General features: G+C 51.2%; 1 protein-coding gene across 2 annotated transcripts; it reads right to left on the bottom strand.

Annotated features, from left to right (window-relative positions):
* Window positions 1-50: 50 nt before the first annotated feature.
* CCDC61 (coiled-coil domain containing 61) lies at window positions 51-25,726 on the bottom strand. Of its 2 annotated transcripts, none has more exons than XM_047836139.1 (14): window positions 25,680-25,726; window positions 17,950-18,108; window positions 17,616-17,698; window positions 12,515-12,672; window positions 11,062-11,223; window positions 3,208-3,418; window positions 3,029-3,111; window positions 2,136-2,305; window positions 1,938-2,013; window positions 1,449-1,594; window positions 1,283-1,361; window positions 1,054-1,105; window positions 485-560; window positions 51-377 (listed from the first exon to the last, which is right to left on the bottom strand). In XM_047836139.1, exons 2-14 carry the CDS (start codon window positions 18,095-18,097, stop codon window positions 280-282), a joined length of 1,542 nt encoding a protein of 513 aa, XP_047692095.1. In that variant the 5' UTR covers window positions 18,098-18,108; window positions 25,680-25,726; the 3' UTR covers window positions 51-279. The 2 variants fall into 2 exon arrangements, with proteins under 2 accessions (XP_047692095.1, XP_047692094.1); XM_047836138.1 differs by lacking the exon at window positions 25,680-25,726 and adding an exon at window positions 22,355-22,872.
* Between the last annotated feature and the right edge of the window lie 261 nt (window positions 25,727-25,987).

Genomic DNA, 25,987 nt, shown 5'->3' with positions numbered 1-25,987 from the left:
CCCCCCCCCCCCTCCGCTCCAGCCCCACGCTTCGGTCACACGCTGAAGGATCCCAAGGACAAATATGTTTATTTACAAAATGCACACCCCCTCCCTCCGCCCCCCCGGCCTGCAATGCATGGGAGAGAGAGAGGGGTCAGGGCCTCACACACGGGAGACCCCAGGAGCACCAGCAGGGGAGGAGCCTGAGCCGGGCCGGAAGGACCCACCAGCCCCGCCCCTCCACACCGAATCTAGCAGTGGGTGGAGGGGTGGAGGAGCACTACTCCCTGCCCAAGGTCACGACCTTGTGTCCAGACGGTTCATGTATTCCTGCAAGGCCTTCAGGCGGGCGTCTATTTCCGCCATGTCCGCTGCCTGGTGGTCCGAGCTGTACTCTGTGAGCGCAGGTGAGAGGGGTGGGTGTAGGGGCTGTGAGGGCCCAATATGCTGTCCTCAGACTGTGGGGCAGGGGAAGGGGGGACACGTGGAGTCCCAGGCTCACCTTTGATAGGGACCCAGCCCCCCGAATTAGCCGGGCGTCTCTGACGGCGGCCGAGATCCAGAGGGGTGGACTTTTGCTGCAGGAGGAGGCACGAGAGGGGGTTAGGGACCCTCCCTCTAGCCCTGCCCCCCAAATCCACTGGAAGTTCTGAACCCGAGGATCTCAAAAAATAAGGGCTGACACCCACTGGGCACTTACTGGAAGCAAAATCACCCCCTGGGAGCTTCACCAGAAAGAACCCTCTGAGGTGAATACGATTACCATCCCCATTTAATCGATCAAAGACACTGAGGCTGAGGGACACACAGGCGATAGGAAGGGGGCGGGGCCGGTTTTAAAACCTTCCATTGGAGGCCAGCGCTGGTGCCCTTGGCCACCATCATCTGCCCCCACCCCATGCCCACCCTCCCCTCCGACCCAAGGCTGAAAACATTCGCCACCAGAAGCATTTCGGAGTCACCCCTGCCCACCTGATTCCCCCACGATGGAATCACGGAGGAAAGGGACAGGGGCTTCTGGGAGGTTCATGCCGCCCCCTCCCCCTCCAGGGTCTGGGGAAAGACACTCACCGTATTGGACCCACTCCAGGTTGTGGGGCTGGGAGGCTTCCCGCGGCGAACGCTGGCAGGAGACGGTAATCAAGGACCGACCCGAGAAGCCTCCGGCACCTCCCACCTCGCCCTCCCAACGTGGTTTCAAGGCTCCAGCCTCCATCACCCAATTTCCCTGCAAAAGCCTCTTTCCAGCCTCCCCAGACACCCGTTTGGAGGCGGTCTCTTCCCCCAGCCCAAGTTTTACCCTCTAGGGAGGGATTCAGAGAAATCCTCCAACTCGCTGCAGGAGCTGGCGGACGAGCAGCGGCTGCGGAGACTGTCCACTAGAGGGAGAAAGAGAGCGTAAGTCTCCGGCGCTCGCCCGGGGCGCCCAGCCCGCCTGCCGGCCCCGCGCTCTGCAGCCCAGTTACCCGACGAGCTGCGGTGTCGCGAGCGGTTGGCCGCGTCCCCTCGGCCGGTCACGGTGGCGGGCGGCCGAGTCTGGCGCGACCAGGAGACGGACGGCCCGTCGCCGCTTCCTCCGCTGCCCCGTCGGTTCCGCTGCTGCTGCTGCTGCCTGCGGAACCGCAAAGGAGACGCTAGCCCAACTAGTGCCAGGAAAGGCGTCGCTGCGCCCCTACGGGTCGCAGCCGGGGCCAGTGACTCCGTTGAGGTCACGCGGCCTACGTAAGGAAGAGGCACGCGGATACGCAGACCAGGTGGTGGTGGGAGACAAGGAAGCAGGGCGGGTGGGGGGAAGGGTCAGGAGCGGAGGTGGAGTTCAGGTGCAAAGCAGGAGCAGGAAGGGGAGAGACGGAGCAGGTGACAGGTGATGGGAGACCGCGATGGATGAGGGCACAGGTCAGCGGGCCAGTAAAGGGCCAGGGATATGGGCAGATAAAGAGGAAATGTGCGCTAACTTCATCTTGATCTCTCTCTGCTTCTTCTCCTTGGCTTTCACAAAGGCCGTGGGGTCGAAACGGGGCACGCGACCACCTAGGATGGGGTGAGAGAGTGTGCAGAGAAGAGGCTGGGGTCACAGGATCACGCCTCCACAGCTCTCGTCCATTCCCCCTCCTCCCACAGGCAGGGCAGGGCAGGGCCTGGCCGGCACAGACCTGTGGGTGAAGGCGAGGGGCGGACGGGGCGGCCTCGACCCCGGCTCCCCCGACCGCTCTCCCGGGAAGAAGAGCGGGCGGCACCGCGACCACGAGATGTGGAGCGCTCCCGCGACGACGAAGCCCGATCCTCCCGCACCCGGGGCGGCACCACCGGCGGAGTCTGTCTCCTGGGAGCGCAGGACCCACTGTCAGTTTCCCGCCGGCCAGCTCCTATCTCAACTCCTATCTCAAGCCTCTTCTCGGATCACACCATCTCCGAACTTTCTGGTCCATCCCACCATCAACTCCCAGACATTCACGCCCTTGCACACGACCCTCACAGACACCTTACCTTGTCCCAGGCTCCCGCCCCTCTCGAAGCCCCAGAGAGCGCCCCAGAAGAACCCGTCTGTCACTTCCCTGCATCCTAACAAACCCCCTTCACCGGGACCCTTCTTCCTGAGCTCTCCCACCGCTCCCTAGAAATCCTTTCCAAAATTCCGTCACCCACCGCAATAAGTAACAGCAGACATCAACCAGAGCCCCACCAGCGGGGCCACAACCTTTCACCGTGTGGCCACGCCCTTTCGCTCTATGGGATAGCCTCAGGGCCCACCCCTTCCGAATCTCCAGGCCCAGCCTCCTGACACACGCTTCAAGCCCTGCCCATCTCCCCACAGACTCCGCCCACCACGTCTAACTCAGCCCCACGCGGTCCATTAGATTCCTCCCACCGCTCCGTCCCCGCCCACTCTCAGCCGCCCCACTCAAGCCCCGCCCACACGCCCTGGGCCCCGCCCTCCCCCCTCGACTCCACACCTCCTCCCCAGGCTCCGCCCGTCCAGGCCTAAGCACCCCAGCAGCCCCGTCCCAGCTCCAAGACCCCGCCCACCCCAGACCGCGCCCCTCACCCCCTCTTGTACACCGCCAGCTCGCTGTTCACCGTCCTCAGCCGGGCGCGCAGGCTACGCTCCGACGCCTTCACCTCCTCCAGCTGCCGGGGGAGAACAGGGGCGCAAGGGCCCAGACTGAGGCCGAGGTCCACGCCCCAGCGGCCACCCCCGGCCCGCCGGCCGCCCCGCCCCCTCACCTCCTTGGCCAGGCGCCGGCAATCCTGGCCGCGGCGGCCGACCCCGCGGTGTCCGAGGCCCCGCTCTTGCCGAAGCTCCAGCTCCAGGCCGCGGACGAGCCCACGCAGCGCCTCAGCCTCCTGGCGCGCCGCCCTCCCCGCCAGAGCCTCCTCTCGAGATCGGCCCAGCTGGGCCTCCAGCTCGCGCTTCTCCGATGCCAGGCGTGAAACCCTGGGGGAAGGGGGAAGAGGGTAGAGGGAGGACGACGGAGTTGGGAGGGAGGGCGTGCTCGATCCTATCATCCTCACTTCTCCATGGGTGCGGGCACGAACCATTTCACCTGCTCCAGGAACCGGGAATGCAGCCCCACCACTCCAGCCGCCCCCATGGCCCCGTAGTCTCTCTTCCCACGGGAGGAGGAACATGGCCATCCATCCCGCGGCGAGGACACAGCCCTGTGAGATCTGATTCCAAAATAAGTCATCAATCTGCCCTTCTCTGTACCCTGAAAGCCTAGCCCTGAGTTCCTGGCCTTACATGGTCTCCCACGCCCCCACCCCTGGCCTCCCAGCCATCACTGCCTCCTATTCACCAGAAGATTCTTTGTAAAATGCAAATCCGATCAGGTCACTACTGTGCTCAAAACCTTCCTTGAGAAAAAGATGTACACACAAGGCTATTCATTGCAACACTATTTCTTTTTCAAGTTTATTTATTTTTGAGAGAGACAGAGACAGCGGGAGCAGGGGAGGGCCAGAGAGAGACAGGGAGAGAGAGAGAGAATCCCAAACGGATTCCTCGCTGTCAGTGCAGAGCCGGAGGTGGGGCTCGAACCCACGGTTGGAACCCAGGAAACCTCAAGCTCATGACCCGAGCCAAAATGGAAAGTCCAACACTTAACTGACTGAGCCACCAGGGGCCCCAGCACTATTTTGTAATGTTTATTTATTTATTTTGATGGGGGGAGGGGGGGGGCAGAGGGGCAGAGAGAGAGGTAGAGAGAGAATCCCAAGCAACTTCCGTGCTGTCAGTGTAGGGCCGGAAGGGGAACTCTATGTCACCAACCTTGAGATCATTACCTGAGCAGAAATCAAGAGTCGGAGGCTTAGCCGACAGAGCCACCCAGGCGCCCCACAGCCCTATTTATAATAGCAAAAGAGTAGAAATAACCAAAATGTATCCCAACAGAAAGTAAGCTGAATTTCTATGATACAGCCACTGAACTGAGTACCACACAACTAGAAAAAGGAAGGAGAAAGAGCTCTATATCCTGTCGCCAAGTGATGGCCAGGATAGAAGTTTAAAAACAGGGCTGAACAATGTTTAATACGTCTCTTTATGCAAAAGAGGGGAATTATAAATCATATTGTGTTCCTAGTTTCAAAAATATGTAAGGATAAATCAAAACTTAAAAAAAAAAAAAATAGCTTACCTATCAGGGAGAAACCAGTGGCAACAGGGACACAAGTTGGACCCCACTAAATGTACCTTCTTAGTTGTTTGGTTTTTTTTTTAATTTTTATTTTTATTAAGTAACCTCCATGCCCAAAATGGGGCTTGAAGTCAAGACACTGAGATCAAGAGTCGCATGCCCTACTGACTGAGCCAGCCAGGTACCCCTGTACCTTCTTTTTCAGTCTTGACTTTGGAACTCAAAAATATTGTATTTAAATAAATTTTAAGAAATCAACCCCTAAAACTTTTATTTTTTTGAATGTTTATTTTTGCCAGAGAGAGGGAGACAGAGCATGAGCGGGGGAGGGGCAGAGAGAGAGAGGGAGGCACAGAATCCGAAGCAGGCTCCAGGCTCATGACCCATCAGCACAGAGCCCGACGCGGGGCTCCAACTCACAGACTGCGAGATCATGACCTGAGCCGAAGTCGGACGCCCCACCGACTGAGCCACCCAGGCGCCCCAACGCCTACAACTTTTAAAAGAAACTCTCTCAAATAGATCTAACTGGGGTGTAAAAGTTCGCGGCATATTGGAGAATTATGTCAGGGGGCAAAAACAAAACAAAAATAACGTGGGGTGCCCAGGTGGCTGTCAGTTAAGCGTCCGACTTTGGCTCGGGTCATGATCTCACGGTTCATGGGAGGCTGCTTCGGATTCTCTGTCTCCTTCTCTCTCTGCCCCTCCCCCGCTCATGCTCTGTCTCTCAATAATAAATAAACGTTAAAAATTTAAAAAAAAAAGATCCTCTCACTCTCTCTCTCTCTCTCTCTTTCTCTCCTTCTGCCCCTCTCCCCCACTAGGGCTCTTTCTCTCTATAAAATGAAATAAAATGGAGTTAAATGAAATAAAGTGAAATGAGATTAATTTAGGACCTTGAGATGGGGAGATTATCTTGGATTATCAGAGTGGGCCCTAAATACAATCACAAGTATCCTTACTGGGGTGCCTGGGAGGCTCAGTCAGTTAAGCATCCTACTTTGGCTCAGGTCATGATCCCGCAGTGTACAGGCTCGAGCCTTGCGTCAGGCTCTGTGCTGACAGCTCAGAGCCCGGAGCCTGCTTTGGATTCTGTGTCTCCCTCTCTCTCTGCCCCTCCCTGGCTCACACTCTGTCTATCTCTCTCTCAAAAACAAATTAAAAACATTAAATTCAAAAAAAATGATAATAACCATAAGTGTCCTTATAAAAGAAAGGTCGAGGAAGATTAGACACAGCAGAGGAGAAGGCAATCTGACCACAGAGGCAGAGAGTGGAGTGGTGTGGAATGACGGCAGGCAGCAGAAGCTGAAAGACGGAAGAAACAGATTCTCTGCTAGAGCCTCTTGCGGGGGAGCATTGCCCAGCTGACACCTGGATCTCAGCCCCAGTGATTTCAGATTTCTGGCCTCCAGAACTGTAAGAGAATACATGTCTGCTGTTACAAAGCACCAAGTTTGTGGTAATTTGTCACAGCAGCCATAGGAAACCTTTCTCATAGGAAATATATCTCAGGGAAACCAAATAACTGATGAGAGAGAATGCGTTTCTTTGTTGAAAACTTTCAGCTAACAAAAGCAAAAAAAACCCTATAGAATTAGATCATTACCATTAACCAACCCCTGATGAAAAAATCTATCTAGCTACTGATCATCAGTAACTACTAAAACTATATATTAGGGGCGCCGGGGTGGCTCAGTCAGTTGGGCGTTTGACTTCAGCTTGGGTTGTGATCTTGCTGTCCACGGTTTCGAGCTCTGCATCAGGCTCTGCGCTGACAGCTCAGAGCCCGGAGCCTGCTTCGGATTCTGTGTCTCCCTCTCTCTCTGCTCCTCCCCCATTCATACTCTATCTCTCTTTGTCTCTCAAAAAATAAGTAAACGTTAACAAAAGAAAACATTAAAAAAAATAAACTTAAAAAACTTTTTTTAATCTTAAAAAAAAACTATATATTAACAGTTCTTGTCACTTTGCAAGTTCAAATCCATTAGGGATCTGAAAAACACATAGATGCCTACATTTTTGGCAAAACACTGAATTTATCCTTTGCAATCCAGAACAAGGCAAGGATGCCACATATCACTGCTTCTTCTCAACACTGTACTGGTGATCCTCACCAATGCAATAAGGCAAGAAAAAGAAATGAAAGATAAGGATTAAGAAAGAATTAACAAAACAGTCATTTGCAGATGAAATGATTATAAACATTAAACATCAAAGGAAATCTACAAATTATTAGAAATAATAAGAAAGCTGGTGGAAGTTACTAGACACAAAATCAACATCTACAGTTAGGGAGGCCTAGGAGGCTCAGTCTCAGTCGCACTGTTGGTGCAGAGCCTGCTTGGGATTCTCTCTCTCTCTCTCTCTGCTCCTCCCATGCATGTTTTGTCTCTCTCTCAAAATAAATAAAAAATAAACTTAAAAAAATTTTTTTTAAAAATACAATTATATAAACATCTATATCGTTTATATTTAAATAAACCATTAAAAAAAAAAATCACCCAAAGATAGGAAAAGAATCTAACAAAAGTATGATAGAATAACATCATTCAGACATTAAATAAGACCTAAATAAATACCAAGGTATATTGTTTATATATTGGAGTACTCGCTATTTTTTTAAGTAGGTTCCATGCCCAGTGTGAAACCAAATGCGAGACTTGAACTCATGACTCTGAGATCAAGACCTGAGCTGAGATCAAGAGTCAGAAGCTCAACCAAGTGAGCCACCCAGGCATCCTGTGGAATACTCACTATTTATACAGATTTCAGCTTTCCTTAAATTGTTCCATAGATTCAATGCAATACCAATAAAAATTCTAACAAGTTATGGGGCACCTGGCTGGCTCAGTCACTGGAACATCCAACTCTTGGTCTCAGGGTTGTGAGTTTGAGAGCCATGTTGGGTGTAGAGATTAGTTTATAAAAAAATAAAATCTCAAGCCTATTATTCTAAAAAAAAAAAAAATCCAACAAGTTTTATGTTTTTGTATTGAAAAACCTATTGATTCTAAAATTTATAAAGGAATGCAAATTTCCAAAAATAACCAAAAAGTTCTTAAAATGGAAAAACACAAGTCAGAAGACTTGCTCTACCCAGTATGTCTAATTAGAAAGCTACAATACCTCTAACCTACATATATTATACACACACACACATACACACACATTATTTGTGATAAAGGTGACAATGACGACACAGTAGGGACAGGATACTCCTTTCAATAAATGTCATCGGACTGATTGACTGGCCATGTGAAAAAAATATGAAAGAGCCTCTACCTCCCCCAAAATCGATTTCAGGTGGATTGTAGACATAAATGTGAAAAGCAAAAGACAAAAAATTATAGAAGACGACATAGGACAAGATCTTCATGATACTGGGAGAGAAGGATTGTAAGGCAAGACATAACAATTACTAACTTCAGAGAAAAAAACGTATAAGTTAGTCTACATCACAATTAAGAACATCTATTTATCAAAAGACACTATTAAGAGAGCGAAGAGGCCAGCTATAGAGGGCAAGCCGGTGTCTGAAATACATAACATCAACAAAGGGCTCATCTCCAGACTATATAAAGAGCTCCTGGAAATCAGTAAGAAATAGATGACAAGAGGAAAATAGATACGACAGGTGAACAGGCAACTGACAAAAGAGGAAATCCAAATGGCTACTTAAATATATGAAAAACTGCTCAACCTCTTGGTAATTAAGTGAACGCAAATGAAAACGACCAAGAGGTACCAACTGGGCTGATGGGAACTTCCTAAGAAGGACTCAGATCTCAACCTCAGAACTCATCCGCCCCAACGCCACCTGACGGTAGGCAAGTACATGGCACCCCCAAGGAAGGTGTCTTGCCAGAGACCTAAATCGGATTAGCCTCTAGGTTTAACAGTGACTTCACAGGAAATACAGGGGGCAGAGGAATACACTGACCATGGAGATAAAACGAAGTATTTACAGAGGAAATCTGATGTCTGGGATTCGCTTCTCGGGGAGGGGGGAGGGTGTGGATCAAACAAGAAGGGCAAAATGTAGAACACCGTTGAATCTGGGGCACAAATACTTGTCCATCCTACTTTTGTCGACTGTGTGTGCTTGGAATTTTTCCTGATAAAAAACTTCTTAAAATCTGTAGCTCCCCCACCTTCGCCCAGGAGCTCCCCCTTTGGCCCCATCCGGCTGATTCCCCCCTCCTCTCCTCTCCTCCCACCTTCCTCTCCCCGTGCTGCGCCAGCCAAGCTTCTCTTTACAGATCCAAGTCCCTCCTCCTGCAACACTTTCTCTCGTCCTTTAAATGTCACGTCCGCTGTCCCCAGCCAGGCTAGGTCATGTCCCTCTGTTCTCTGCTCTCATGCTCTCTGTATATTTCCTTCCTATAGCACCAGTCATTGTAGAGTTGGCATTTGTCAGTGTGATTATCTGTCTTCTGTCTGGATCCTTACTCCAGCTGTCTGGTCACCGTGAGGGAACCTGAATTCTGTGGTCGGGCTGTGTCCAACTCTACTCCACTTATTACGAGCTGGGTGACCTTGGGCAGTAGCACCTCACATCTCTGGGAAGTGGAACAATAACAATACCTACGTATAAAGCTGTATAAGAATCTACAGGGTGCTTAGACCATATCTGGCACTGAGTAAGGGCTCTAGAAACATTAACTCGGGCTGGGCAGTGTGCCTGGCACACAGTATGAACTGGATAAACACTGGATGGATGGATGGATGGATGGATGGATGAATCTTGGAGTCTTCCCAAACTCCCTCACTACAGTTAGGAAGAGGAAGTTGGGAAGAGGAAGAAGCCACCAACCAGCTGTAGGATCTCAAGCCATCCTCTCTAGTTCTGGTTGGCTCTGAGCGACAGAGGGCGCCACGCTGTGGCCAGTCCGGGAAATGCATACATCCACACACACCAGAGAGGCCAGAGGGTAGATCCTGAGGATGAAGTGAGGGAAACACTTACCCTGCTTCCCAGCAATGTACAGCCAGGCTCTTCCAGGAAGACCCACAGGGCTCTCCAGCCCCAGGGGCCCCCACCTCCTCCCTGTCAGCCCTGAACACTTAGCCCTGGCCTAGCGGCCTAGCAGCCACCAACATAACACAACAGCTACAGAAACAAAGGGGGCTTGGTGCTGGCTGCACGGATTCAAAATCTAGCCTGGCTATATATTATCTACTGTGTGACCTGGGGCAAGTTCTCTAACCTCTCTGGGCCTCAGCTGCCTCCTCTGTAAAATGGGGGTGAGAGCAATGTCTACCTTGCAAGGATCAAAAAACTTAAGTCACGAAGGGGCACCTGGGTGGCTCAGTCGGTTGAGCGTCCGACTCTTGATTTCGGCTCAGGTCATGATTTCACGGTTCATGGGATCAAGCCCTGAGTTGGGCTCAGCACTGATAACGCGGCGCCTGTTTGGGATCCATTTTCCCTCTCACTCAGTCCTCCACTGGCACGCTCTCTCTCTCAAAATAAACAAACATTTAAAAATAAATAAAAATTTAAAATTGAAATGAAAAAATTAAAAAAAAAAAAGAATAATACAAATAATTAAAAATTAAGTCACAAAGCACTGGGCAAGAATCCTTGGCACACGGTTAAATGCTCTATAAATGTCAGCTACGGTTATAATTATCATTGTTCTTACACAAATTTTATTTGCCCTTCCCAATGGGCGGGACTTCCTCCAGGTGGCAATGGCGTCCCGGATTCAGCACGCCACAGGGCACAGCATGCAGCAGGCACTCGGTAAATATGCCAAAAAGCCTTTGTTCTCTTCACTTTACTCTGCCAGCCCCCGTGTTTTCACCACATCCAACCAAACACAAAGCCTTTGCACATGCTGTTCCCTCTGCCTAGAACACGCTTCCCCACTCGCTTCACCTGACTCACCCCAAGACCCCAGCAGGTTCCTATTCAGCCTCCTAGAGCACAGACTCCCTTTTCTGCCTAATCCCATCTCTGCTAGCAATGCTATTCCCAGGTGGTTATGGGATCAACGTCCATCTGCCCCCTGGGCTGGCCACAACGTGAAGGGCAGGGAGGGGGCCAGCACAAAAGAGGCGCTGAATATAGCCCCACCTCCACCGTCTCTGCACATGCTGTTCCCTTTGCCTGGAACACCTCTCCCTTACCAGGCAGGCTCCAGTCTCCCCTCTGGGCTTCCCAAACTCCATCCACTGGGTATCTGCACTGTCTACAGACAGAGCTATCTCCCCCACTGGACCTGGAGTCCCAGGAGGGCAGGGCCAGGATTGGCTGAATCATTGCTGTGTCCCCAGCACCACCCAGCACAAGGCAGGCACAGAAGAGGGGCTCGGAATAAATGTTTGGTGAACGAGGGACCACCACCCTTCCAATAGTGCTGAGCATAGGGCCAGGCAGTGACCGATGGGATGCCTCGTCCCCCCAGCCCCAACCGCATTCGCCTCCCGGACTCACTGTTCCTTCAGGTGCCAGATCTCAGTCTCCCGGGTGTCCCGAGCATCCTGGCCGTCCAGCCCTCGAAGGCGGCCCAGCTCCTCCTTCAGTGAGCGGATGATGCCCTGCAGGACCACAGGGTCCGGCTTGCCCTGGTACGGGAGGGGCAGCGGGTAGTGAATCCTGAGGAAGATTAGAACCGTGGCATCTCAGAGGCCAAAATCCACCCGAGGGTAACTACCAGACCCTGAGAGCCTTCGAGTAGGAAAATACACAATTCCAAAAACCTCACGTTCCTAGAGGCTTAAGTTCTAAATGCAACTTCCAGCCCCCTCCCTGTGCCCAGACCCCTTGCACCAGCTGGCCGTCCCTGAGACTCCCTTCTAGAGCAATTTTGGAACCCCTGGCATTGATGGGCCGGGTGCAGTCCGAATTAACTTCCTCATCATATGCTGCTGGTGGAGCGAAAACTGGTATCACGGGACTTACCACCAAGCAGTCCTAATTCGATTCCATAGGGGTAGATTCTAAATGGCCTGATCTGCGTCACCGCTTAGCAGAGGAAAGGTAGGGCACCTTGTTAACTGCCATCCCACCAGACGCTATGCTCATAGGACTGACAACTTCCCACTAGAAAATCTGGGAGCTATCGGAGCGCCTGGGTGGCTCAGTCGGTTGAGGGTCCGACTTCAGCTCAGGTCACGATCTCACAGTCCGTGAGTTCGAGCCCCGCGTCGGGCTCTGGGCTGATGGCTCGCAGCCTGGAGCCTGCTTCCAATTCTGTGTCTCCCTCTCTCTCTGCCCCTCCCCCATTCATGCTCCGTCTCTCTCTGACAGAACATGAATAAACATTTAAATAAACATTTTTTAAATAAACATTTTAAAAAAAAAAGAAAAAGAAAAAAGAAAATCTGGGAGCTATTATCAAATGGGGCAGATGCTATCCCCTGGCTACCCAATAGCCATTGCCAGCTCCCTCCTCCTCCCTTGCTGCCTCCCACTGTACAGGCTAAAGAGCCAGGCATTGATTTTAGCAGCATCCCCTGCACATGACCACTTGTGCCCAAATATTAGGGAAAGGCCACAAGACCATTTCTGGCCAGATATTATAGGAAACCTATTGCGCATCTTGTAGGAACACTTCTATTTTCCTGATTAAAAACAGTAGATGCAATTAGCAAGTACAGCCCAGTTCTCTTCCTCTTGCTTTGATACAGAACCCACGCCTGGAGGGCCAGCAGCCATTTTGTGACCTTGAGGAGATAAGGATGAGGTCCAAAAGCCAACACTTTAAGGATGACAAAAAAGTAATAAAACAGAAGGAGCCCGAGTCCCTAAGGAAACTTCTAGGTAGTAGCCACTTACCTAGACAAGGCAATACCCCCACCCCACCCTCAGGGTTTTCTGAGTTCTAACTACACCCTCTCCTACCCACCCACCAGCCTGAGCCTGGAGCCAAGTCCTTTATCCCCACCTGTCAAACTCCACAGAGTAGATGAGGATCAGGTAGCGCTTGGAGTTGAGCTGGGCTGATCTTGAGGCCGAAGGGCCTGGGCGGCCCCCCATCTTGCGATTCCGCAGGGACTCCAGGTCTGTGTAGGTCAGCAGGTCAAGGGTGACCGACTCACTGCTCTGTTGGAAGAGGACGGGAGGAATGGCCAGGCCCGGAGCACACAACCCACAAACCCAGGCCACGCCCCATCCATTCGTTGGGCTAATAGGGCCTTTCTGACACTGAGACAGATGACCAGGATGGCCCTGCCCCAGGGGCTGGCACAAGGACACCAGAGGGAGAAACTGGTAAGAACCTAAATGGTCAACCATGGGGGACAGTAGTGCTGTGGCTCTCCAAGTGTTGTCCAAAGGCCCCTGGGGGGTCCCCGAGACCCTTTCAGGGAATCCACGAGGTCAAGACAATTTTCCTAATAATACTGTCATGGGTCCTTGCCAAAGGCATCAAATGCAAATGTACGAGGAGTCACTGTGTTTTCTGTTGCTCTGCAATCTCAGTGGGGGGCCAGGAAGAAGGAAGAAACAAACAAACAAACAAACAAATGTAACACCAGAAATCAAAAACAGGAGTGGTCTTTTTTTTTTTTTTTTAATAGGCTTCACGCCCAACGCGGGGCTTGAACTCACGACCCTGACTGAGATCAGGACCTGAGCTGAGATCGAGAGTCAGGCACTTGACGGACTGAGCCACCCAGGGACCCCAAACCTAGGAACGGTCTTGACAAATCAGTACAGATTAATTTTATCGAATCTCCATCCTTGAGTACACAGCTCTGTGACAAAATGGGAAATACACATTGTGTCGCGTACCAAAGTACGACAGACAGTTGTCCCAGGAAGAACACTTGTGTAATCGAGCTGGCGGCTAAATTAGCCACTTTTTCAAGGCACACCATTTTTACTTGAAAGAACGACTGACAGACAAAACTACAGTTATTCAGACTTGGCTGTTTGGCAGGCATTTTCTCCCAAAACGAACGAAGTCAGCCCGTCACTTCAAGAAACATAACTGGCGGTATTTGTTGCCAATGAGAAAATTCAAACTTCAAAGCAAAAATTGGCATTTTTGGAAAACTCGATCGGCCCACTGTGCGCTGGGTAAGCTTCTTGATGTTCAAAGACTTTCCTTGGGGAGATCGGTGAGGATATTAACAAATGTGACTTCCTGATACCGGATAATGAAATGTGTCAACACTCGGAAGGTCTACATAACGCAGCGAACCGTATTTTCCAAATGACCAGTGCATGATATTATAAAATGGGCAAAAGATCCAAGCAAAGTTCAAGGTACATCAATAGAGTTTAATGTAATGTAAAACAAAAAATTCAGTGATAAGCTCTCGGACTCCACACTGCGACAAACCTTTGAGAAATGACCACCTGTGCCGATTTAATACGTTAGCAAAGAAGGATGTGCACCATTATCTGATAAAAGCAATTAAAAGACTCCCTTTCCCACTGCGTATCTAGGTGAGGGAGGTTTTTCTGCATATACTTCAACCAAAACATATCACAGCAAGGGTGCCTGGGTGGCTCAGTGGGTTAAGCATCTGACTTCGGCTCAGGTGATGATCTCACGCTGGTGAGTTCCAGCCTCACAGGGCTTTCTGCTGTCACTGAAGAGTCTGCGTTTCAGAGCTTCTGTCCCCCTCTCTCTCTGCCCCTCCCCCACTTGCACTTTCTCAAAAATAAACATTAAAAAAAAAAACGCATCGCAACAGACTGAATGCAGAAGCACATATAAGAATCTAGCAGTTTTCAGGGCGCCTGGGAGGCTCAGTTGGTTAAGCATCTGACTCTTGAGTCCCGCTCAGGTTATGATCTCATGGTCTGGGAGTCTGAGCCTCTCATCAGGTTCTGTGCTGACAGTGTGGAGCCCGCTTGGGATTTTGTCTCCCTCTCTCTCTGCCCTTCCCCTGCTTGCATGCATGCACTCTCTCTCTCTCTCAAAATAAATAAAAATTTAAAAACTAAAAAAAAAAAAAAAAAAAATCTAGCAGTTTTCTATTAAGCAAGACATTAAACAGATTTGCAAAAATGTAAAACCATGCTGTGTTTCCTACTAATTTATTTTGTCTTAGAAAATGTTTTTTTTTTTTAACGTTTATTTATTTTTGAGACAGAGAGAGACAGAGCATGAACGGGGGAGGGGCAGAGAGAGGGGGAGACACAGAATCGGAAGCAGGCTCCAGGCTCCGAGCCATGAGCCCAGAGCCCGATGCAGGGCTCGAACTCACCAACCGTGAGATCGTGACCTGAGCCGAAGTCGGACGCGTAACCGAATGAGCCACCCAGGCGCCCCGAAAATGTATTTTTTCATTAAAATGTTATTTAATTTAACACATAACAGGCTCATTATGGCTATTTAAAAAAATTTTTTTTCAACGTTTTTTATTTATTTTTGAGACAGAGCATGAATGGGGGAGGGACAGAGAGAGAGGGAGACACAGAATCGGAAACAGGCTCCAGGCTCCGAGCCATCAGCCCAGAGCCTGACGCGGGGCTCGAACTCAGGGACCGCGAGATCGTGACCTGGCTGAAGTCGGACGCTTAACCGACTGCGCCACCCAGGCGCCCCTCATTATGGCTATTTTAAGTGAACTCATAAATATCTTGAAGTTATTCTCAGTTTTAATTTATAAAACAACTTAATTTACAATACGGCAAACAAATATTGATAGAAAAAGCCTGCATAAACAAAAGGTCTTTGATGGCCTCAATAATTTTTAAGACCACAAAGGGGCCGTGATACAAAAAACTGGGTTACGTAAATCATGCTGAATGAGCGTAACAGAATACTAAGCAACCACTAACAAGGATGACAAACTCACAAGTTGATGACAATAATAAAAATAGACAATATCTATAAAGCACTTATTACGAGCCAGACGCCATTCTAAGGTTTATACACAGAACTTCTTTAATCTTCACAACGCTGTGAAACAGGGACTACTTTATCCCACATTACAGATAGGAAAACTAAGGCATGAAGGGGAAGTAACTGGCCCAGGGCTTCCAGCTAGTAAGCGGCAGTGATGAGTCTGACTTCAGAATTCATGCTCTTGACCATTGTGCTATTCTGCCTACACATACACATGAAGTGTTAGCAGTCTGGAGTAGGGGAGATAAGAGGGATTATAAGAGACTGTCAGTTTCAGGGCACCTAGGTGGCTCAGTCAGTTAAGCAGCTGACTTCAGCTCAGGTCATGATTATGCGGTTCATGAATTCAAGCCCTGTGTGGGCCTCCGTGCTGACAGCTCAGAGCCTGAAGCCCGCTTCGAATTCTGTGTCTCCCTCTCTCTCTGTCCATCCCCTGTTCGTGCTAGGTCTCTTTCTCTATCAAAAATAAATAAACATTAAATAAAAAAAAATAATAAGAGGGGTGCCTGGGTGGCTCAGTCAGTTGAGCGTCCAACTTCGGCTCAGGTCATGATCGTTCGGTTCATGGCTTCAAGCCCCACGTCAGGGTCTGTGCTGACAGCTCAGAGCCTGGAGTCTGCTTCAGTTTCTGTGTCTCCCTCTCTCTCTGCCCCTCCCCTGCTCATGCCCTATCTCTGTCTCTCTCTCTCAAAAATAACTAAAACATTTTAAAAAAATAATAAGAAAGAAAGACGGTCAGTTTCTAAGTCACACACTTTAATATGTGAGTGCAAACATCTATAATCAGAGAAATAATGTAGGTCATAGTTTTAAAATGCCTAAATAGCACCCTTGCCACTCCAACGTCCAACCTGCTCCCCCCCCAACTGTCAATACTTCTAACTACTTGACGTTATACATTTTTTCAATTTCTGTTTCTCCCACTAGAAGGTCCATTTCATAAAGGACAGGAATTTTATCTCTTGTGTTTAGTGCTGTATCCCAACGTCTATCACAGTGCCTGGCACACTATAAATGCTCAGTCAATTACGTGAATGAGTAGCTATACTCACTGATGTGACTAAACTTTTATGAAATATCGTTTAATCTTTTACTTTTTTAACTTTTTAAGTTTACTTATTTATTTTGAGAGAGACAGAGACAGCATGAGTGGGGGAGGGGCAGAGAGCGAGAGAAAGAGAGAATCTCAAGCAGGCTCCACGCTGTCAGCACAGAGCCCAACGTAGGGCTTGAACTCACAAAACTACAGGATCATGACCTGAGCCAAAACCAAGAGTCGGAGGATTAACCGCCTCATGTGGTTTATTTAATCTTTTCAGAGCAGGTTACAGACGGGTGCCTGGGTGGCTCAGTCGGTTAAGCGTCTGACTTCAGCTTGGGTCATGATCTGGCAGTTCATGGGTTCGAGCCCCGCATCGGGCTCTGTGCTGACAGCCCATAGCCTGGAGCCTGGTTTGGATTCTGTGTCTCCCTCTCTCTCTGCCCCTCTCCCACTCGCCCGTCTCTCTCCCTCAAAAATAAACATTAAAAAGGGGCGCCTGGGTGGCGCAGTCGGTTGAGTGTCCGACTTCAGCCAGGTCACGATCTCGCGGTCCGTGAGTTCGAGCCCCGCGTCGCGCTCTGGGCTGATGGCTCGGAGCCTGGAGCCTGTTTGCGATTCTGTGTCTCCCTCTCTCTCTGCCCCTCCCCGGTTCATGCTCTGTCTCTCTCTGTCCCAAAAATAAATAAACATTGAAAAAAAAATTTTTTTAATAAATAAATAAAAATAAAATTTAAAAAAAAACATTAAAAAAACAACTTTAAAAGCAGGTTACAGAATACTTTGGGAAATATATCAACTATATAAAATTATACATCTGCACATACACACACACACACACACACACACACTTTCACAGGTAAACAGAGAAGTGGTGAAGTGGCTGGAGTGATTTTCACCAAAATATTAACAGGAATGAGTGTTAGTAGAGTGATTCTTCCTTTCTTCTTGACATTCCTCTGTGACAGGAATTTTCCACATTAGAGTAACCATCACTAGAATCAGAATAAACCACTTACATTTGGGAAAGAAGAAAAAGACAGGCCTGTCCCTTTAAGGAAAGAGAAGGTAGAGGGCCTTGCATCCATCAAATGGGCATCCACCTCCCCAGGGATCCACCCCTAGCTCCCAACCTGCCCCTACCTGGGTGAGAGCCGACTCCAGCATGTTACAGAAGATGTTGAACTGTTTGAAGTTCCCTGTCTTGTGAGTCAGATCTTCGATGACTGGGTAGAGAGAAAAGTCCTTCCTGAAGTCTGACCACCTGCCCAGCCCAAGAGCAATGCATCCAAGCTTTCCGACTTGCCCCCACTCCAGGGCCTCTGGCCTGAGGGACGAGCCCTCCACCCCCACCCCACCTTAGGGAGTCTGGTCAGGCAGAAGACGCAGATGGGCGGGTTCCTGGTTGACCTCATCTTCCGGGAGAAGGTGATCCCAGGGAAGGACAGGTGAGACCACCCCAGGCCGGCCCACTCACAGCTGGCATCGAACTCGCCCCGCCACTGGTCAGCCGTCATCCGGTCCTCCACCTCCAGCTCCAGCACCTGCCCAGACACCACCACCCGCACGGCATGCTCCACACCCCGGAAGACATAGTCCACCTGCAGGCCGGCTGGCTGGTCCATGGCCAGTGTCGCTGGAGAAAGGATGAAACAGAGACCCAGAGGGGCTGAGAGGCCAGGCTCCAAGGCTGGAAGGCCAAGAATTCATATCCTGGCTTCACCATTCACCAGCTTTGACACCTTGGGAAAGAGATTGCCTCTCTGTGCCTCAACCTCCTCATCCAGAAAACGGCTATAATAACGGAATCTAGCTCAGAGTGTTGTCATGATCATTAAATTGCAAAATCCACATAAAAACACTTAGAACTGTGTCCGTGCCCCACGCGTGCTGGCTGACAGGCTATATGATTTCCAACAAGAGAATCGTGATTAATACACTGATATTAATTTATTAATCCTTACGCTCATTATCTATTAATCAGTCACTCATTCATTCAAACATTTGTGGAGAAAAATCAAGCTACAAAGGGAGACAGAGAGTATTGAGGTCAGGCAGAGCAGGTTTAAAATTTTTATTATTTTTTTTTTTAGAGAGAGAGCGCGCATGCGAGCAGGAGAAAGGGACAGGGGGGAGTGGGAGAGAGAGGGAGGGAGAGAGAGAGACTCTTAAGCAGGCTCCACACTCAGAGCAGAGCCTGAATCAGGGCTCAATCCCATGACCCTTGGATCATGATCTGAGTCAAAATCAAGAGTCAGAGGCTCAACCAACTGAGCCACCCAGGCACCTCCAGGCAGGGTAGATTTTTTTTTTTTTAGTTAAAAAAAAATTTTTTTTAACGTTTTTATTTATTTTTGAGACAGAGAGAGACAGAGCATGAACAGGGGAGGGTCACAGAGAGAGGGAGGCACAGAATCTGAAACAGGCAGGCTCCAGGCTCTGAGCTGTCAGCACAGAGCCCGACGCGGGGCTCGAACCCACGGACTGCGAGATCATGACCTGAGCCGAAGTCAGACGCTTAACCAACCAAGCCACCCAGGCGCCCCCTTTTTTTAGTTTTTAAAGTCTATTTATTTATTTTTTGAGAGAGACAGAGACAGCGCAAATGGGGGAAGGGCAGAGAAAGGAGACAGGATCCCAAGCAGGCTCTGCACTGCCACAGAGACCGACGAGGGGCTCGAACTCTGAAACCACTAGATCATGACCTGAACCGAAAATCACGAGTCAGACATTTAACCGACTGAGCCACCCAGGCGCCCCGAGGCAGACTTTAAATAGGGCGTCAGGAGGCGATCGGTAGAGCATGCAACGCGTGATCTCAGGGTTGTGAGTTCAAGCCCTATGTTGGGTGTAGAGTTCACTTAAAATCTAAAAAAAGAAAAAAAAAATTAAAGAAAAAACAGGGGGTCGGGGCAGGCCTCTCTGAGGAGGTAACATATGGGCAGAGAACTGAAGGAAGTCAGGGAGCAAGTCACATGGCTGTCCAGGGAAAGGGGTCCAAGTCGCGAGAACAGCCAGTGCCATATCTTATACACAACGAAATTAATAATTGATTTTATTAATTAGTCTGCTGCACACATAAGTACCTTCTCTTAGCCAATAGGGCTACTACTGTTAGTTCTATGAAGTGGAGGACAGGGTCAGATCTGTGCGTTCGGCGTGGATTTTAGGGAGAGCCCCAGGTTGCTTGAGCTCGTATCTAGCTTCAGGTATGTGCACAGACACGGGCAAGTTACTTACTCTCTCTTGGACCCAGATTCCTTCTCTGTAAAGCACATGCTCTCCTGGGTGCTGGGGATACCATGAGAAACCAGATTTCGCCCCTACCCTCAAGAGGGCGGCAGCAGTCAGAAGTATAAAAATGTCACACACACACACACACACACACACACACACACACACACACACACAAGTTGGGGGTAGGGCTCCTGGGCGGCTCAGTCGGTTAAGTGCAGACTTCCGCTCAGGTCACGATCTCATGGTTCATGTGCCGACAGCTCAGAGCCTGGAGCCTGTTTCAGATTCTGTGTTTCCCTCTCTCTCTCTGTCCCTCCCCCACGCGTGCTCTGTCTGTCTCTTTCTCTCTCAAAAATCAAATAAACATTTTTTAAAATGTCCAAAAAAAAAAAAAAAAAGTTGACTAGTGGGAAAAAAGGAGATGCTGGGGGTAGGGGTTGCTCTCGTAGCTAAGGTAGCCAGGGAAGGGCTCTCTGAGCAGAAGCCTGGAGAGGGGTAAGGAGAGGCCAGGGGAGGGCTCCACGGTGGGATGTTCCTGGTTTATTCTAAGAACAGCAAGGTATAAGCGTGAGGGACGGAGAGAGGGGTAAGTGATGAGATGAGAGAAATACCGGGCCAGATGATGTTCATGCAGGCCTCTGTAAGCCCATAGGAGGATAACAGGGCTCATGTCCTCGGATTGGTGTAAGGATTAAACGACTTAATCCCGATAAAATCCTTGGACAAATCAAGCAATGCCTGACACAGAGCAAGCACTCAATACACACCGGCATTATTATTATTATTATTATTATTATTATTGTTATTATTATTAGTTGTGTTGTGTCTTGAAAGGCAGTACAGAAACAAGGCAAGTCCATTTTCTCCTCAGTGTACAGATGGGGAAACGGAGGCTCGGCAGAAACCCACAGCTGCCCCAGGGACAGAGCTACCCAGGACTGCCCCCCAACCCAGATCACGGGATCACGGGGACCCCTCCAATGCCTGGTCTCCTTCTCTCGCCCGCAACCTTTGCTCGGCGTCATACTCTCCCCCAAAAAGTCTTCCTAAAGGCTGATATTGGAAAATATAACATTTGTGAGGCCAGAAAATGATGAGCCCTGAAACTCTAGGCCAGAGGTCTTTAACCCTTTTAGGAGTCTTTGTGCCTTTGATAGCCTAATGAGATCTCTGAACTCCCCCCAGACAAATGAATAACCAACCCTTGGCAAGTAATTTCAAGGGCTCCCAGAATACCACCCTGAGGCCCATTCACAGATCCCCTTTCCCAAAGGCCCAAGGACAACCGCCAAACCCCCAGACATCCTGGCAGGCACCTCTGACTCTAGACCCAAGTTCATAAATTTATTTGGGGGGGGGGGGTTCTCTCGAGTTTGGAACTGGCTGATGAAATCGAGAGACCTCTTCCCCCTGAAAATCCATACTCTCACAATTGGGCACTTTCACATTCTCTGGAGGTTCAGAGGTGGGGTTAATAATCCCTGGCCTATGGGCAAACAAACAGCTACACATTTCAACGTAATCCTGCCCCCCCCCCCCCCCCCCCCGCGGTCCTCCGCACGAGTGCCAGGCAGCGCTGGCCCTGCCCCGCCCGGTGCCCTGGGCCCCGCCCTCAGGCCCCGCCCCTCCGACTCCTCGAACCAATCAGTAGTCGCGCCATTCCGGTTACCAAGGCGTTGGAGGTACCGGCAGAACCCCGCAGGAGCCTTAACAGCTTCACCGTCCCACTCACCACCCAGCTCGCTGTACCAAACTCCAGGGAGACAGAGGAGTAAAGGGGCCCGTCCCATGCCATCTCCACCACCAACCCAGCCCTGCTCTCCTCCCCCACTCCCCCACAGAAGCTCCCCATTCTCTTCCCGAGAATAGCAGCCCTTCCCTAAACCACGGAGCCTTTCCTCATCCAACTGCCATGAAGTCATTAGCCTCCGGCTCCGTCCCCAGATATTAAGCCCCTGAATATTCTCCCCGAATTCCACTGTCCCCTTACACACACCTGCCCCCCGCACCTCCACAAACTTCGCCCGCTCCCCTCTTCTCGGCCTGATGGGAGCACCCCTGCCACCTCCACATTCCTTTCCAGACCCCAGCTCCCCATCTGGGGATTCTGAGCCTGGAGATTCCGGACTCCCTTCCCCTCCCCGCTGCAGAACCTCCCTCCCTCCATTTTCCAGCCTCACCCCTCCTACCACATTCCGGAAACCAGCCCTCTTCATTCCCTTCCCCATGTCCCTTACTGCCATGCGGCTCTCCAAGATGGGGGGCGGGATGGGCCACATTCCCCCTCTCCGTACACCAGCCCCCAAGTTCTCCTGGGGTCCCCCCCCCCCATATTTTACCTGAATTTTGCTCCCTCCTGTTATTCCGCCTGGATTCTGCCTGCATATTTGCCCAAGGTTCTACTCCACAGTGAGGATCTACCCCATTTTCAGCCTGTCTTACTTTCCCCCATATTTCACCTGGATTCTGATCCCTCCCAAATTCTATGTAACCCCCCTCTCCCCCCCCCCCCCACATTTTCCATCTCCCTTCTCTGCAGAGCCTTCCCTGAACACCCTGCCTACGCCCCGCCCCCCCCACCAATTCTGGGATTCTCCAGACCCCGAGACCCTCCCTCCTTCCCACCCCCCACCTTGTCCTTCTACCTGTATCCTTCATCCTTGCTCTGTGACCAGTGGCCCATCCTGGTTGCTGGTTTCATTCCAGTCCCAAGACTCTTCCTGGCTCCTCTTCTCCGCCTCAGCTTCCCGACCCTGCATTCGAGGCCCCGCCCCCGCCAGCCCGTGACGTCAGCCCTTCAACCTCGCGCGCTCCGCGTGGACACCGCAGCACCCCACTCGGGCCCGCACAGCTGACCCCACTTCTCGGGCCTCATGACATCACGGCTTCAGCACACACGCACATGCGCACAAGCCCCCTCAACTTTCCGACCCCAGCCCTCTCCCTCTCGTCTTTCACTAAGATGACTCCCCTCTCCGCTGCCAGGGTCACGCCACGGTCCCTGGCTCCTCCCCCTCCCAACAGCGCTCCCCGGATATTCCAGATTTCACAGCCCTCGCCCTACGGTGGGGGTGGGGGCCGAGCCAAGAAAAATCCACATCACCATCTCCCACACAAGACAGGGGTAAATCACCAGCTCTGGCAGCCCCCAGCCCGGGTGGTTATTTCCACCCTCTCCGCAGCGCCCTCCTGCCCCCACCACCACACGTTCCAGCCTGGCCATGACCTAGCCGGCCTCTCCTACGCAGTGTACCCCCCCCCCCAACCCACCTCACATACTGTACACACCGGCCTGGCCCCGCCCCCATTCTAAGCTCACCTCACCGCCCAGTGGGTGAATTTGAGCCGGCTAAAACTCCCCTCCCTTCGCCCTGCGCTCCCGCAGAATATAGACCAGAGCCCTCCACACTGTCCCCCTGGAACACATAAACACGAAAGGCTTCTGGGACTCCCCAGGATCCACACCTCCATAGGGCACACCGCAGCCCATCACCACGCCGTGGGGTATCCAAATCCCCTCCCCCACTATCCCTCAAAGGCTTTTTGCCTTAGATAAGGACGATGCACACCGATCAACCAGTGACTCATCCTTTAATTCTCTCTGGCAGCTGCTGTAACCATCCCCCATTTTATGGAGGACGAAACTGAGGCTTGCCCAGAATCCTGCAGCGAGGCAAAGGCACACTAGACCCCCTACACATTACCCAGCTACCCTTCCCGGACCACCTTCTGCTTCCTCCCATCACTCCCTGCTCCTTTCCCTCCCAGCACCAATCCTTCTGGGTGGTCTCGTATCTTAAGCATGACACACAGGGACTCCTGGCCTCAGCTCCCATCCCACCACCTGCCCACAGCGTGACCCAGGGCAAGGCACTTAGCCTTTCTGGGCCTTTTCCCATCAGTCAAGTGGGGATAATAAGAGCTCCCATCTCACACAGGGTGACTGTGGGGATTAAATTAATACATGGAAGGAGGTTCGAACGGTGCCTGGCTTTTGGTCAGCTGTTTACCATCTGTGCAACTAGCTGATGATTAGTTGACAGACTAGAAACCCACGATTTTGATCATTCCTGGGTCTTCGGCACCGTGGGCCTGGCACAGATCGGGGGCTACTCTATGCAAGATTGCAGGAAAACGGGGTTGTGGGTACTGGAGATACAGCCGAGGTCTTGTCCTCTCAGCTCACCCCTTGTCGCCAGGTCCCAGCTCCAATGTCCACTCCCTGACCCCCAGGCTAGGTGAGGAGCTGTCTCAACCACCAGGCTCCCCAGCACTGCCCAGCAGAGGGCCAGCCACAGAGGGGAGGTTTAACGATGAGACAGCTCCTGTCCAAGCTCTGAACTGGTTTCTCCGAGGGCTGCAGGTGGTTGATGACAATGCGGGATCTTGGGCATGGCCCCCAAATCGGCAGAAGCAGAACTTCTGGGGGGAGGGGGAGGGGGGCCCAGGAATCTGCATTTCCCACAAGCTCCCCCAGCACTGAGATCTGAGACCTTACACCCCTGGACGCCACAGTCTTCCCAGTTTATTACCCCATCTTGACCCCACCACCCCACCCAAGACTCTCCCAATACCTCCCAATATGTCTGAGGAACAATGAGGAGGCCAGGGTGGCCGAAGCCGTGTGAACAAGGGAGAATGGCAGGAGTTGGGGGCAAAGTGGAGGGGGAGCTGGATCCGGTGGGGGCACTACAAGCTTGGCAAGGACTTCTACTGCGTGAGGTGAGAGCTATGGGGGTGTCTTGACCAGGGAACACCATGATCTGACTTGTGTTTTAACAGGAACCTCCAACCGGGGGGCGGGTCAAGGGCAGAGGCAAGGAGCCCAGCAAGGAGGCCACTGCAACAGACCAGGCAAGAGCAGGTGATGGCCCGGATCAAAGCAGTAGCAAGGGAGGTGGTGAGATATGGATTCTGGAAGTGCTTTGAAGATAGGCCCATGAGATGTGCCTTTTGACAGATGGCATGTGGGCACTGGAAAAGGGAGAGTCAAGGACAATTCCAAGGTGTTTGTCCTGAGTCCCCGAAAGGATGGAACTGACATCAGCTGGGTTTGAAGATTGAAAGGGGGAAATACAAGCTTGACTGGGGACAAGTTTTTAAAGCATGTATGTCAGTTGGACCTCCAAGTAGAGAAGAGTCGGCCGTTGGACAAATGAGTCTGGAGTTCAGGGGAGAGATCCAGACTGCAGACAGGCATTTGGAGACATCATTATATAAAGAGCATGTGAAGCCAAGAGACTGGGTGAGGCCACTAGGTGGGAGATATAGACAAGTCCCTAACGATGATAAAACTGAGGCACAGAAGGTTAAACAATTGGCCCAAAGACATCGTGACGTTCAGTGGCAGGGCCAGTGGCAAAGCCAGCATTTAAACTCAGGCAGCCCCAACTCCAGACCCCACACTCTCAACCACTGGTAGGGTTGTTAGGAACTTTCAGAGTTAATTCATTCAAAACCTGGCACATAGTAAGCCCTCAAACGCTACGTGTATCGATCACATGCCTTCACACCTCGTTAACACACACCTTCATCCCCGGAGTCCTCACTCAGTCCTCACTCATTTCCTCCCTCGATATAGTTCCTCACCTGCCCTCCACCCGAATCAAAGCTTGTAACTCATCGCAAGGACCTCCGCTCCTCCACACTGCGCTGTAATAACCCCTTGCCTTAAAACCTCCCATTAAATCGCAAGGCTATATCACAAGGGCATTTCTGTATTTTACCACCTGCTGTCGCCTGCTTTACACACTTTCCCCATTAAAGACCCTCCTGAGAAATACAAAACATCTCCCCCACTCATATGCTGCCCTCTGCCTTACAAACACTCATCAGAGCGCCCATCCGTGTTAAAGGTCACCCCCTCTCGACTCTTACACTGCCCGCCGCAGCCCACCTTCCCCCAGAGCATCCCCTCCCCCCAGGATCGCCACCCCGGCCCGCGCACCCGCTACTCCCGCCGCCTCTCACCTTCTCCACAGACACCCCTCCTCGCGAGGGGTTCAACTGCCGAAGCTCCAGCCCCGCCCCAAGATCCGGCCTTCTCGCTTCTGATTGGCCCTGGTTTACTCCCAGCCGAGTTCTCATTAGTCAAAACAGACGCCCGTCACGCCGTGTCCCGCCTCAGAAAAGAGCCCACCCACCAAAGCTTGCAATTGGCCAACTCGGATGAGAGGTTCCTAAATGGGCCGGGTCGTCGGTCTTCTCTCCAATCTTTACTGGCTAATTACTACTGCCAGTCATACAAGGAGGGGTGTTCCTCGGAGGGGAGGAAATCC

Source organism: Prionailurus viverrinus, chromosome E2 (genome assembly GCF_022837055.1).
Source record: "Prionailurus viverrinus isolate Anna chromosome E2, UM_Priviv_1.0, whole genome shotgun sequence".
Lineage (NCBI taxonomy): Eukaryota > Metazoa > Chordata > Mammalia > Carnivora > Felidae > Prionailurus > Prionailurus viverrinus.
This window is presented reverse-complemented; position numbering and strand designations above follow the sequence as displayed.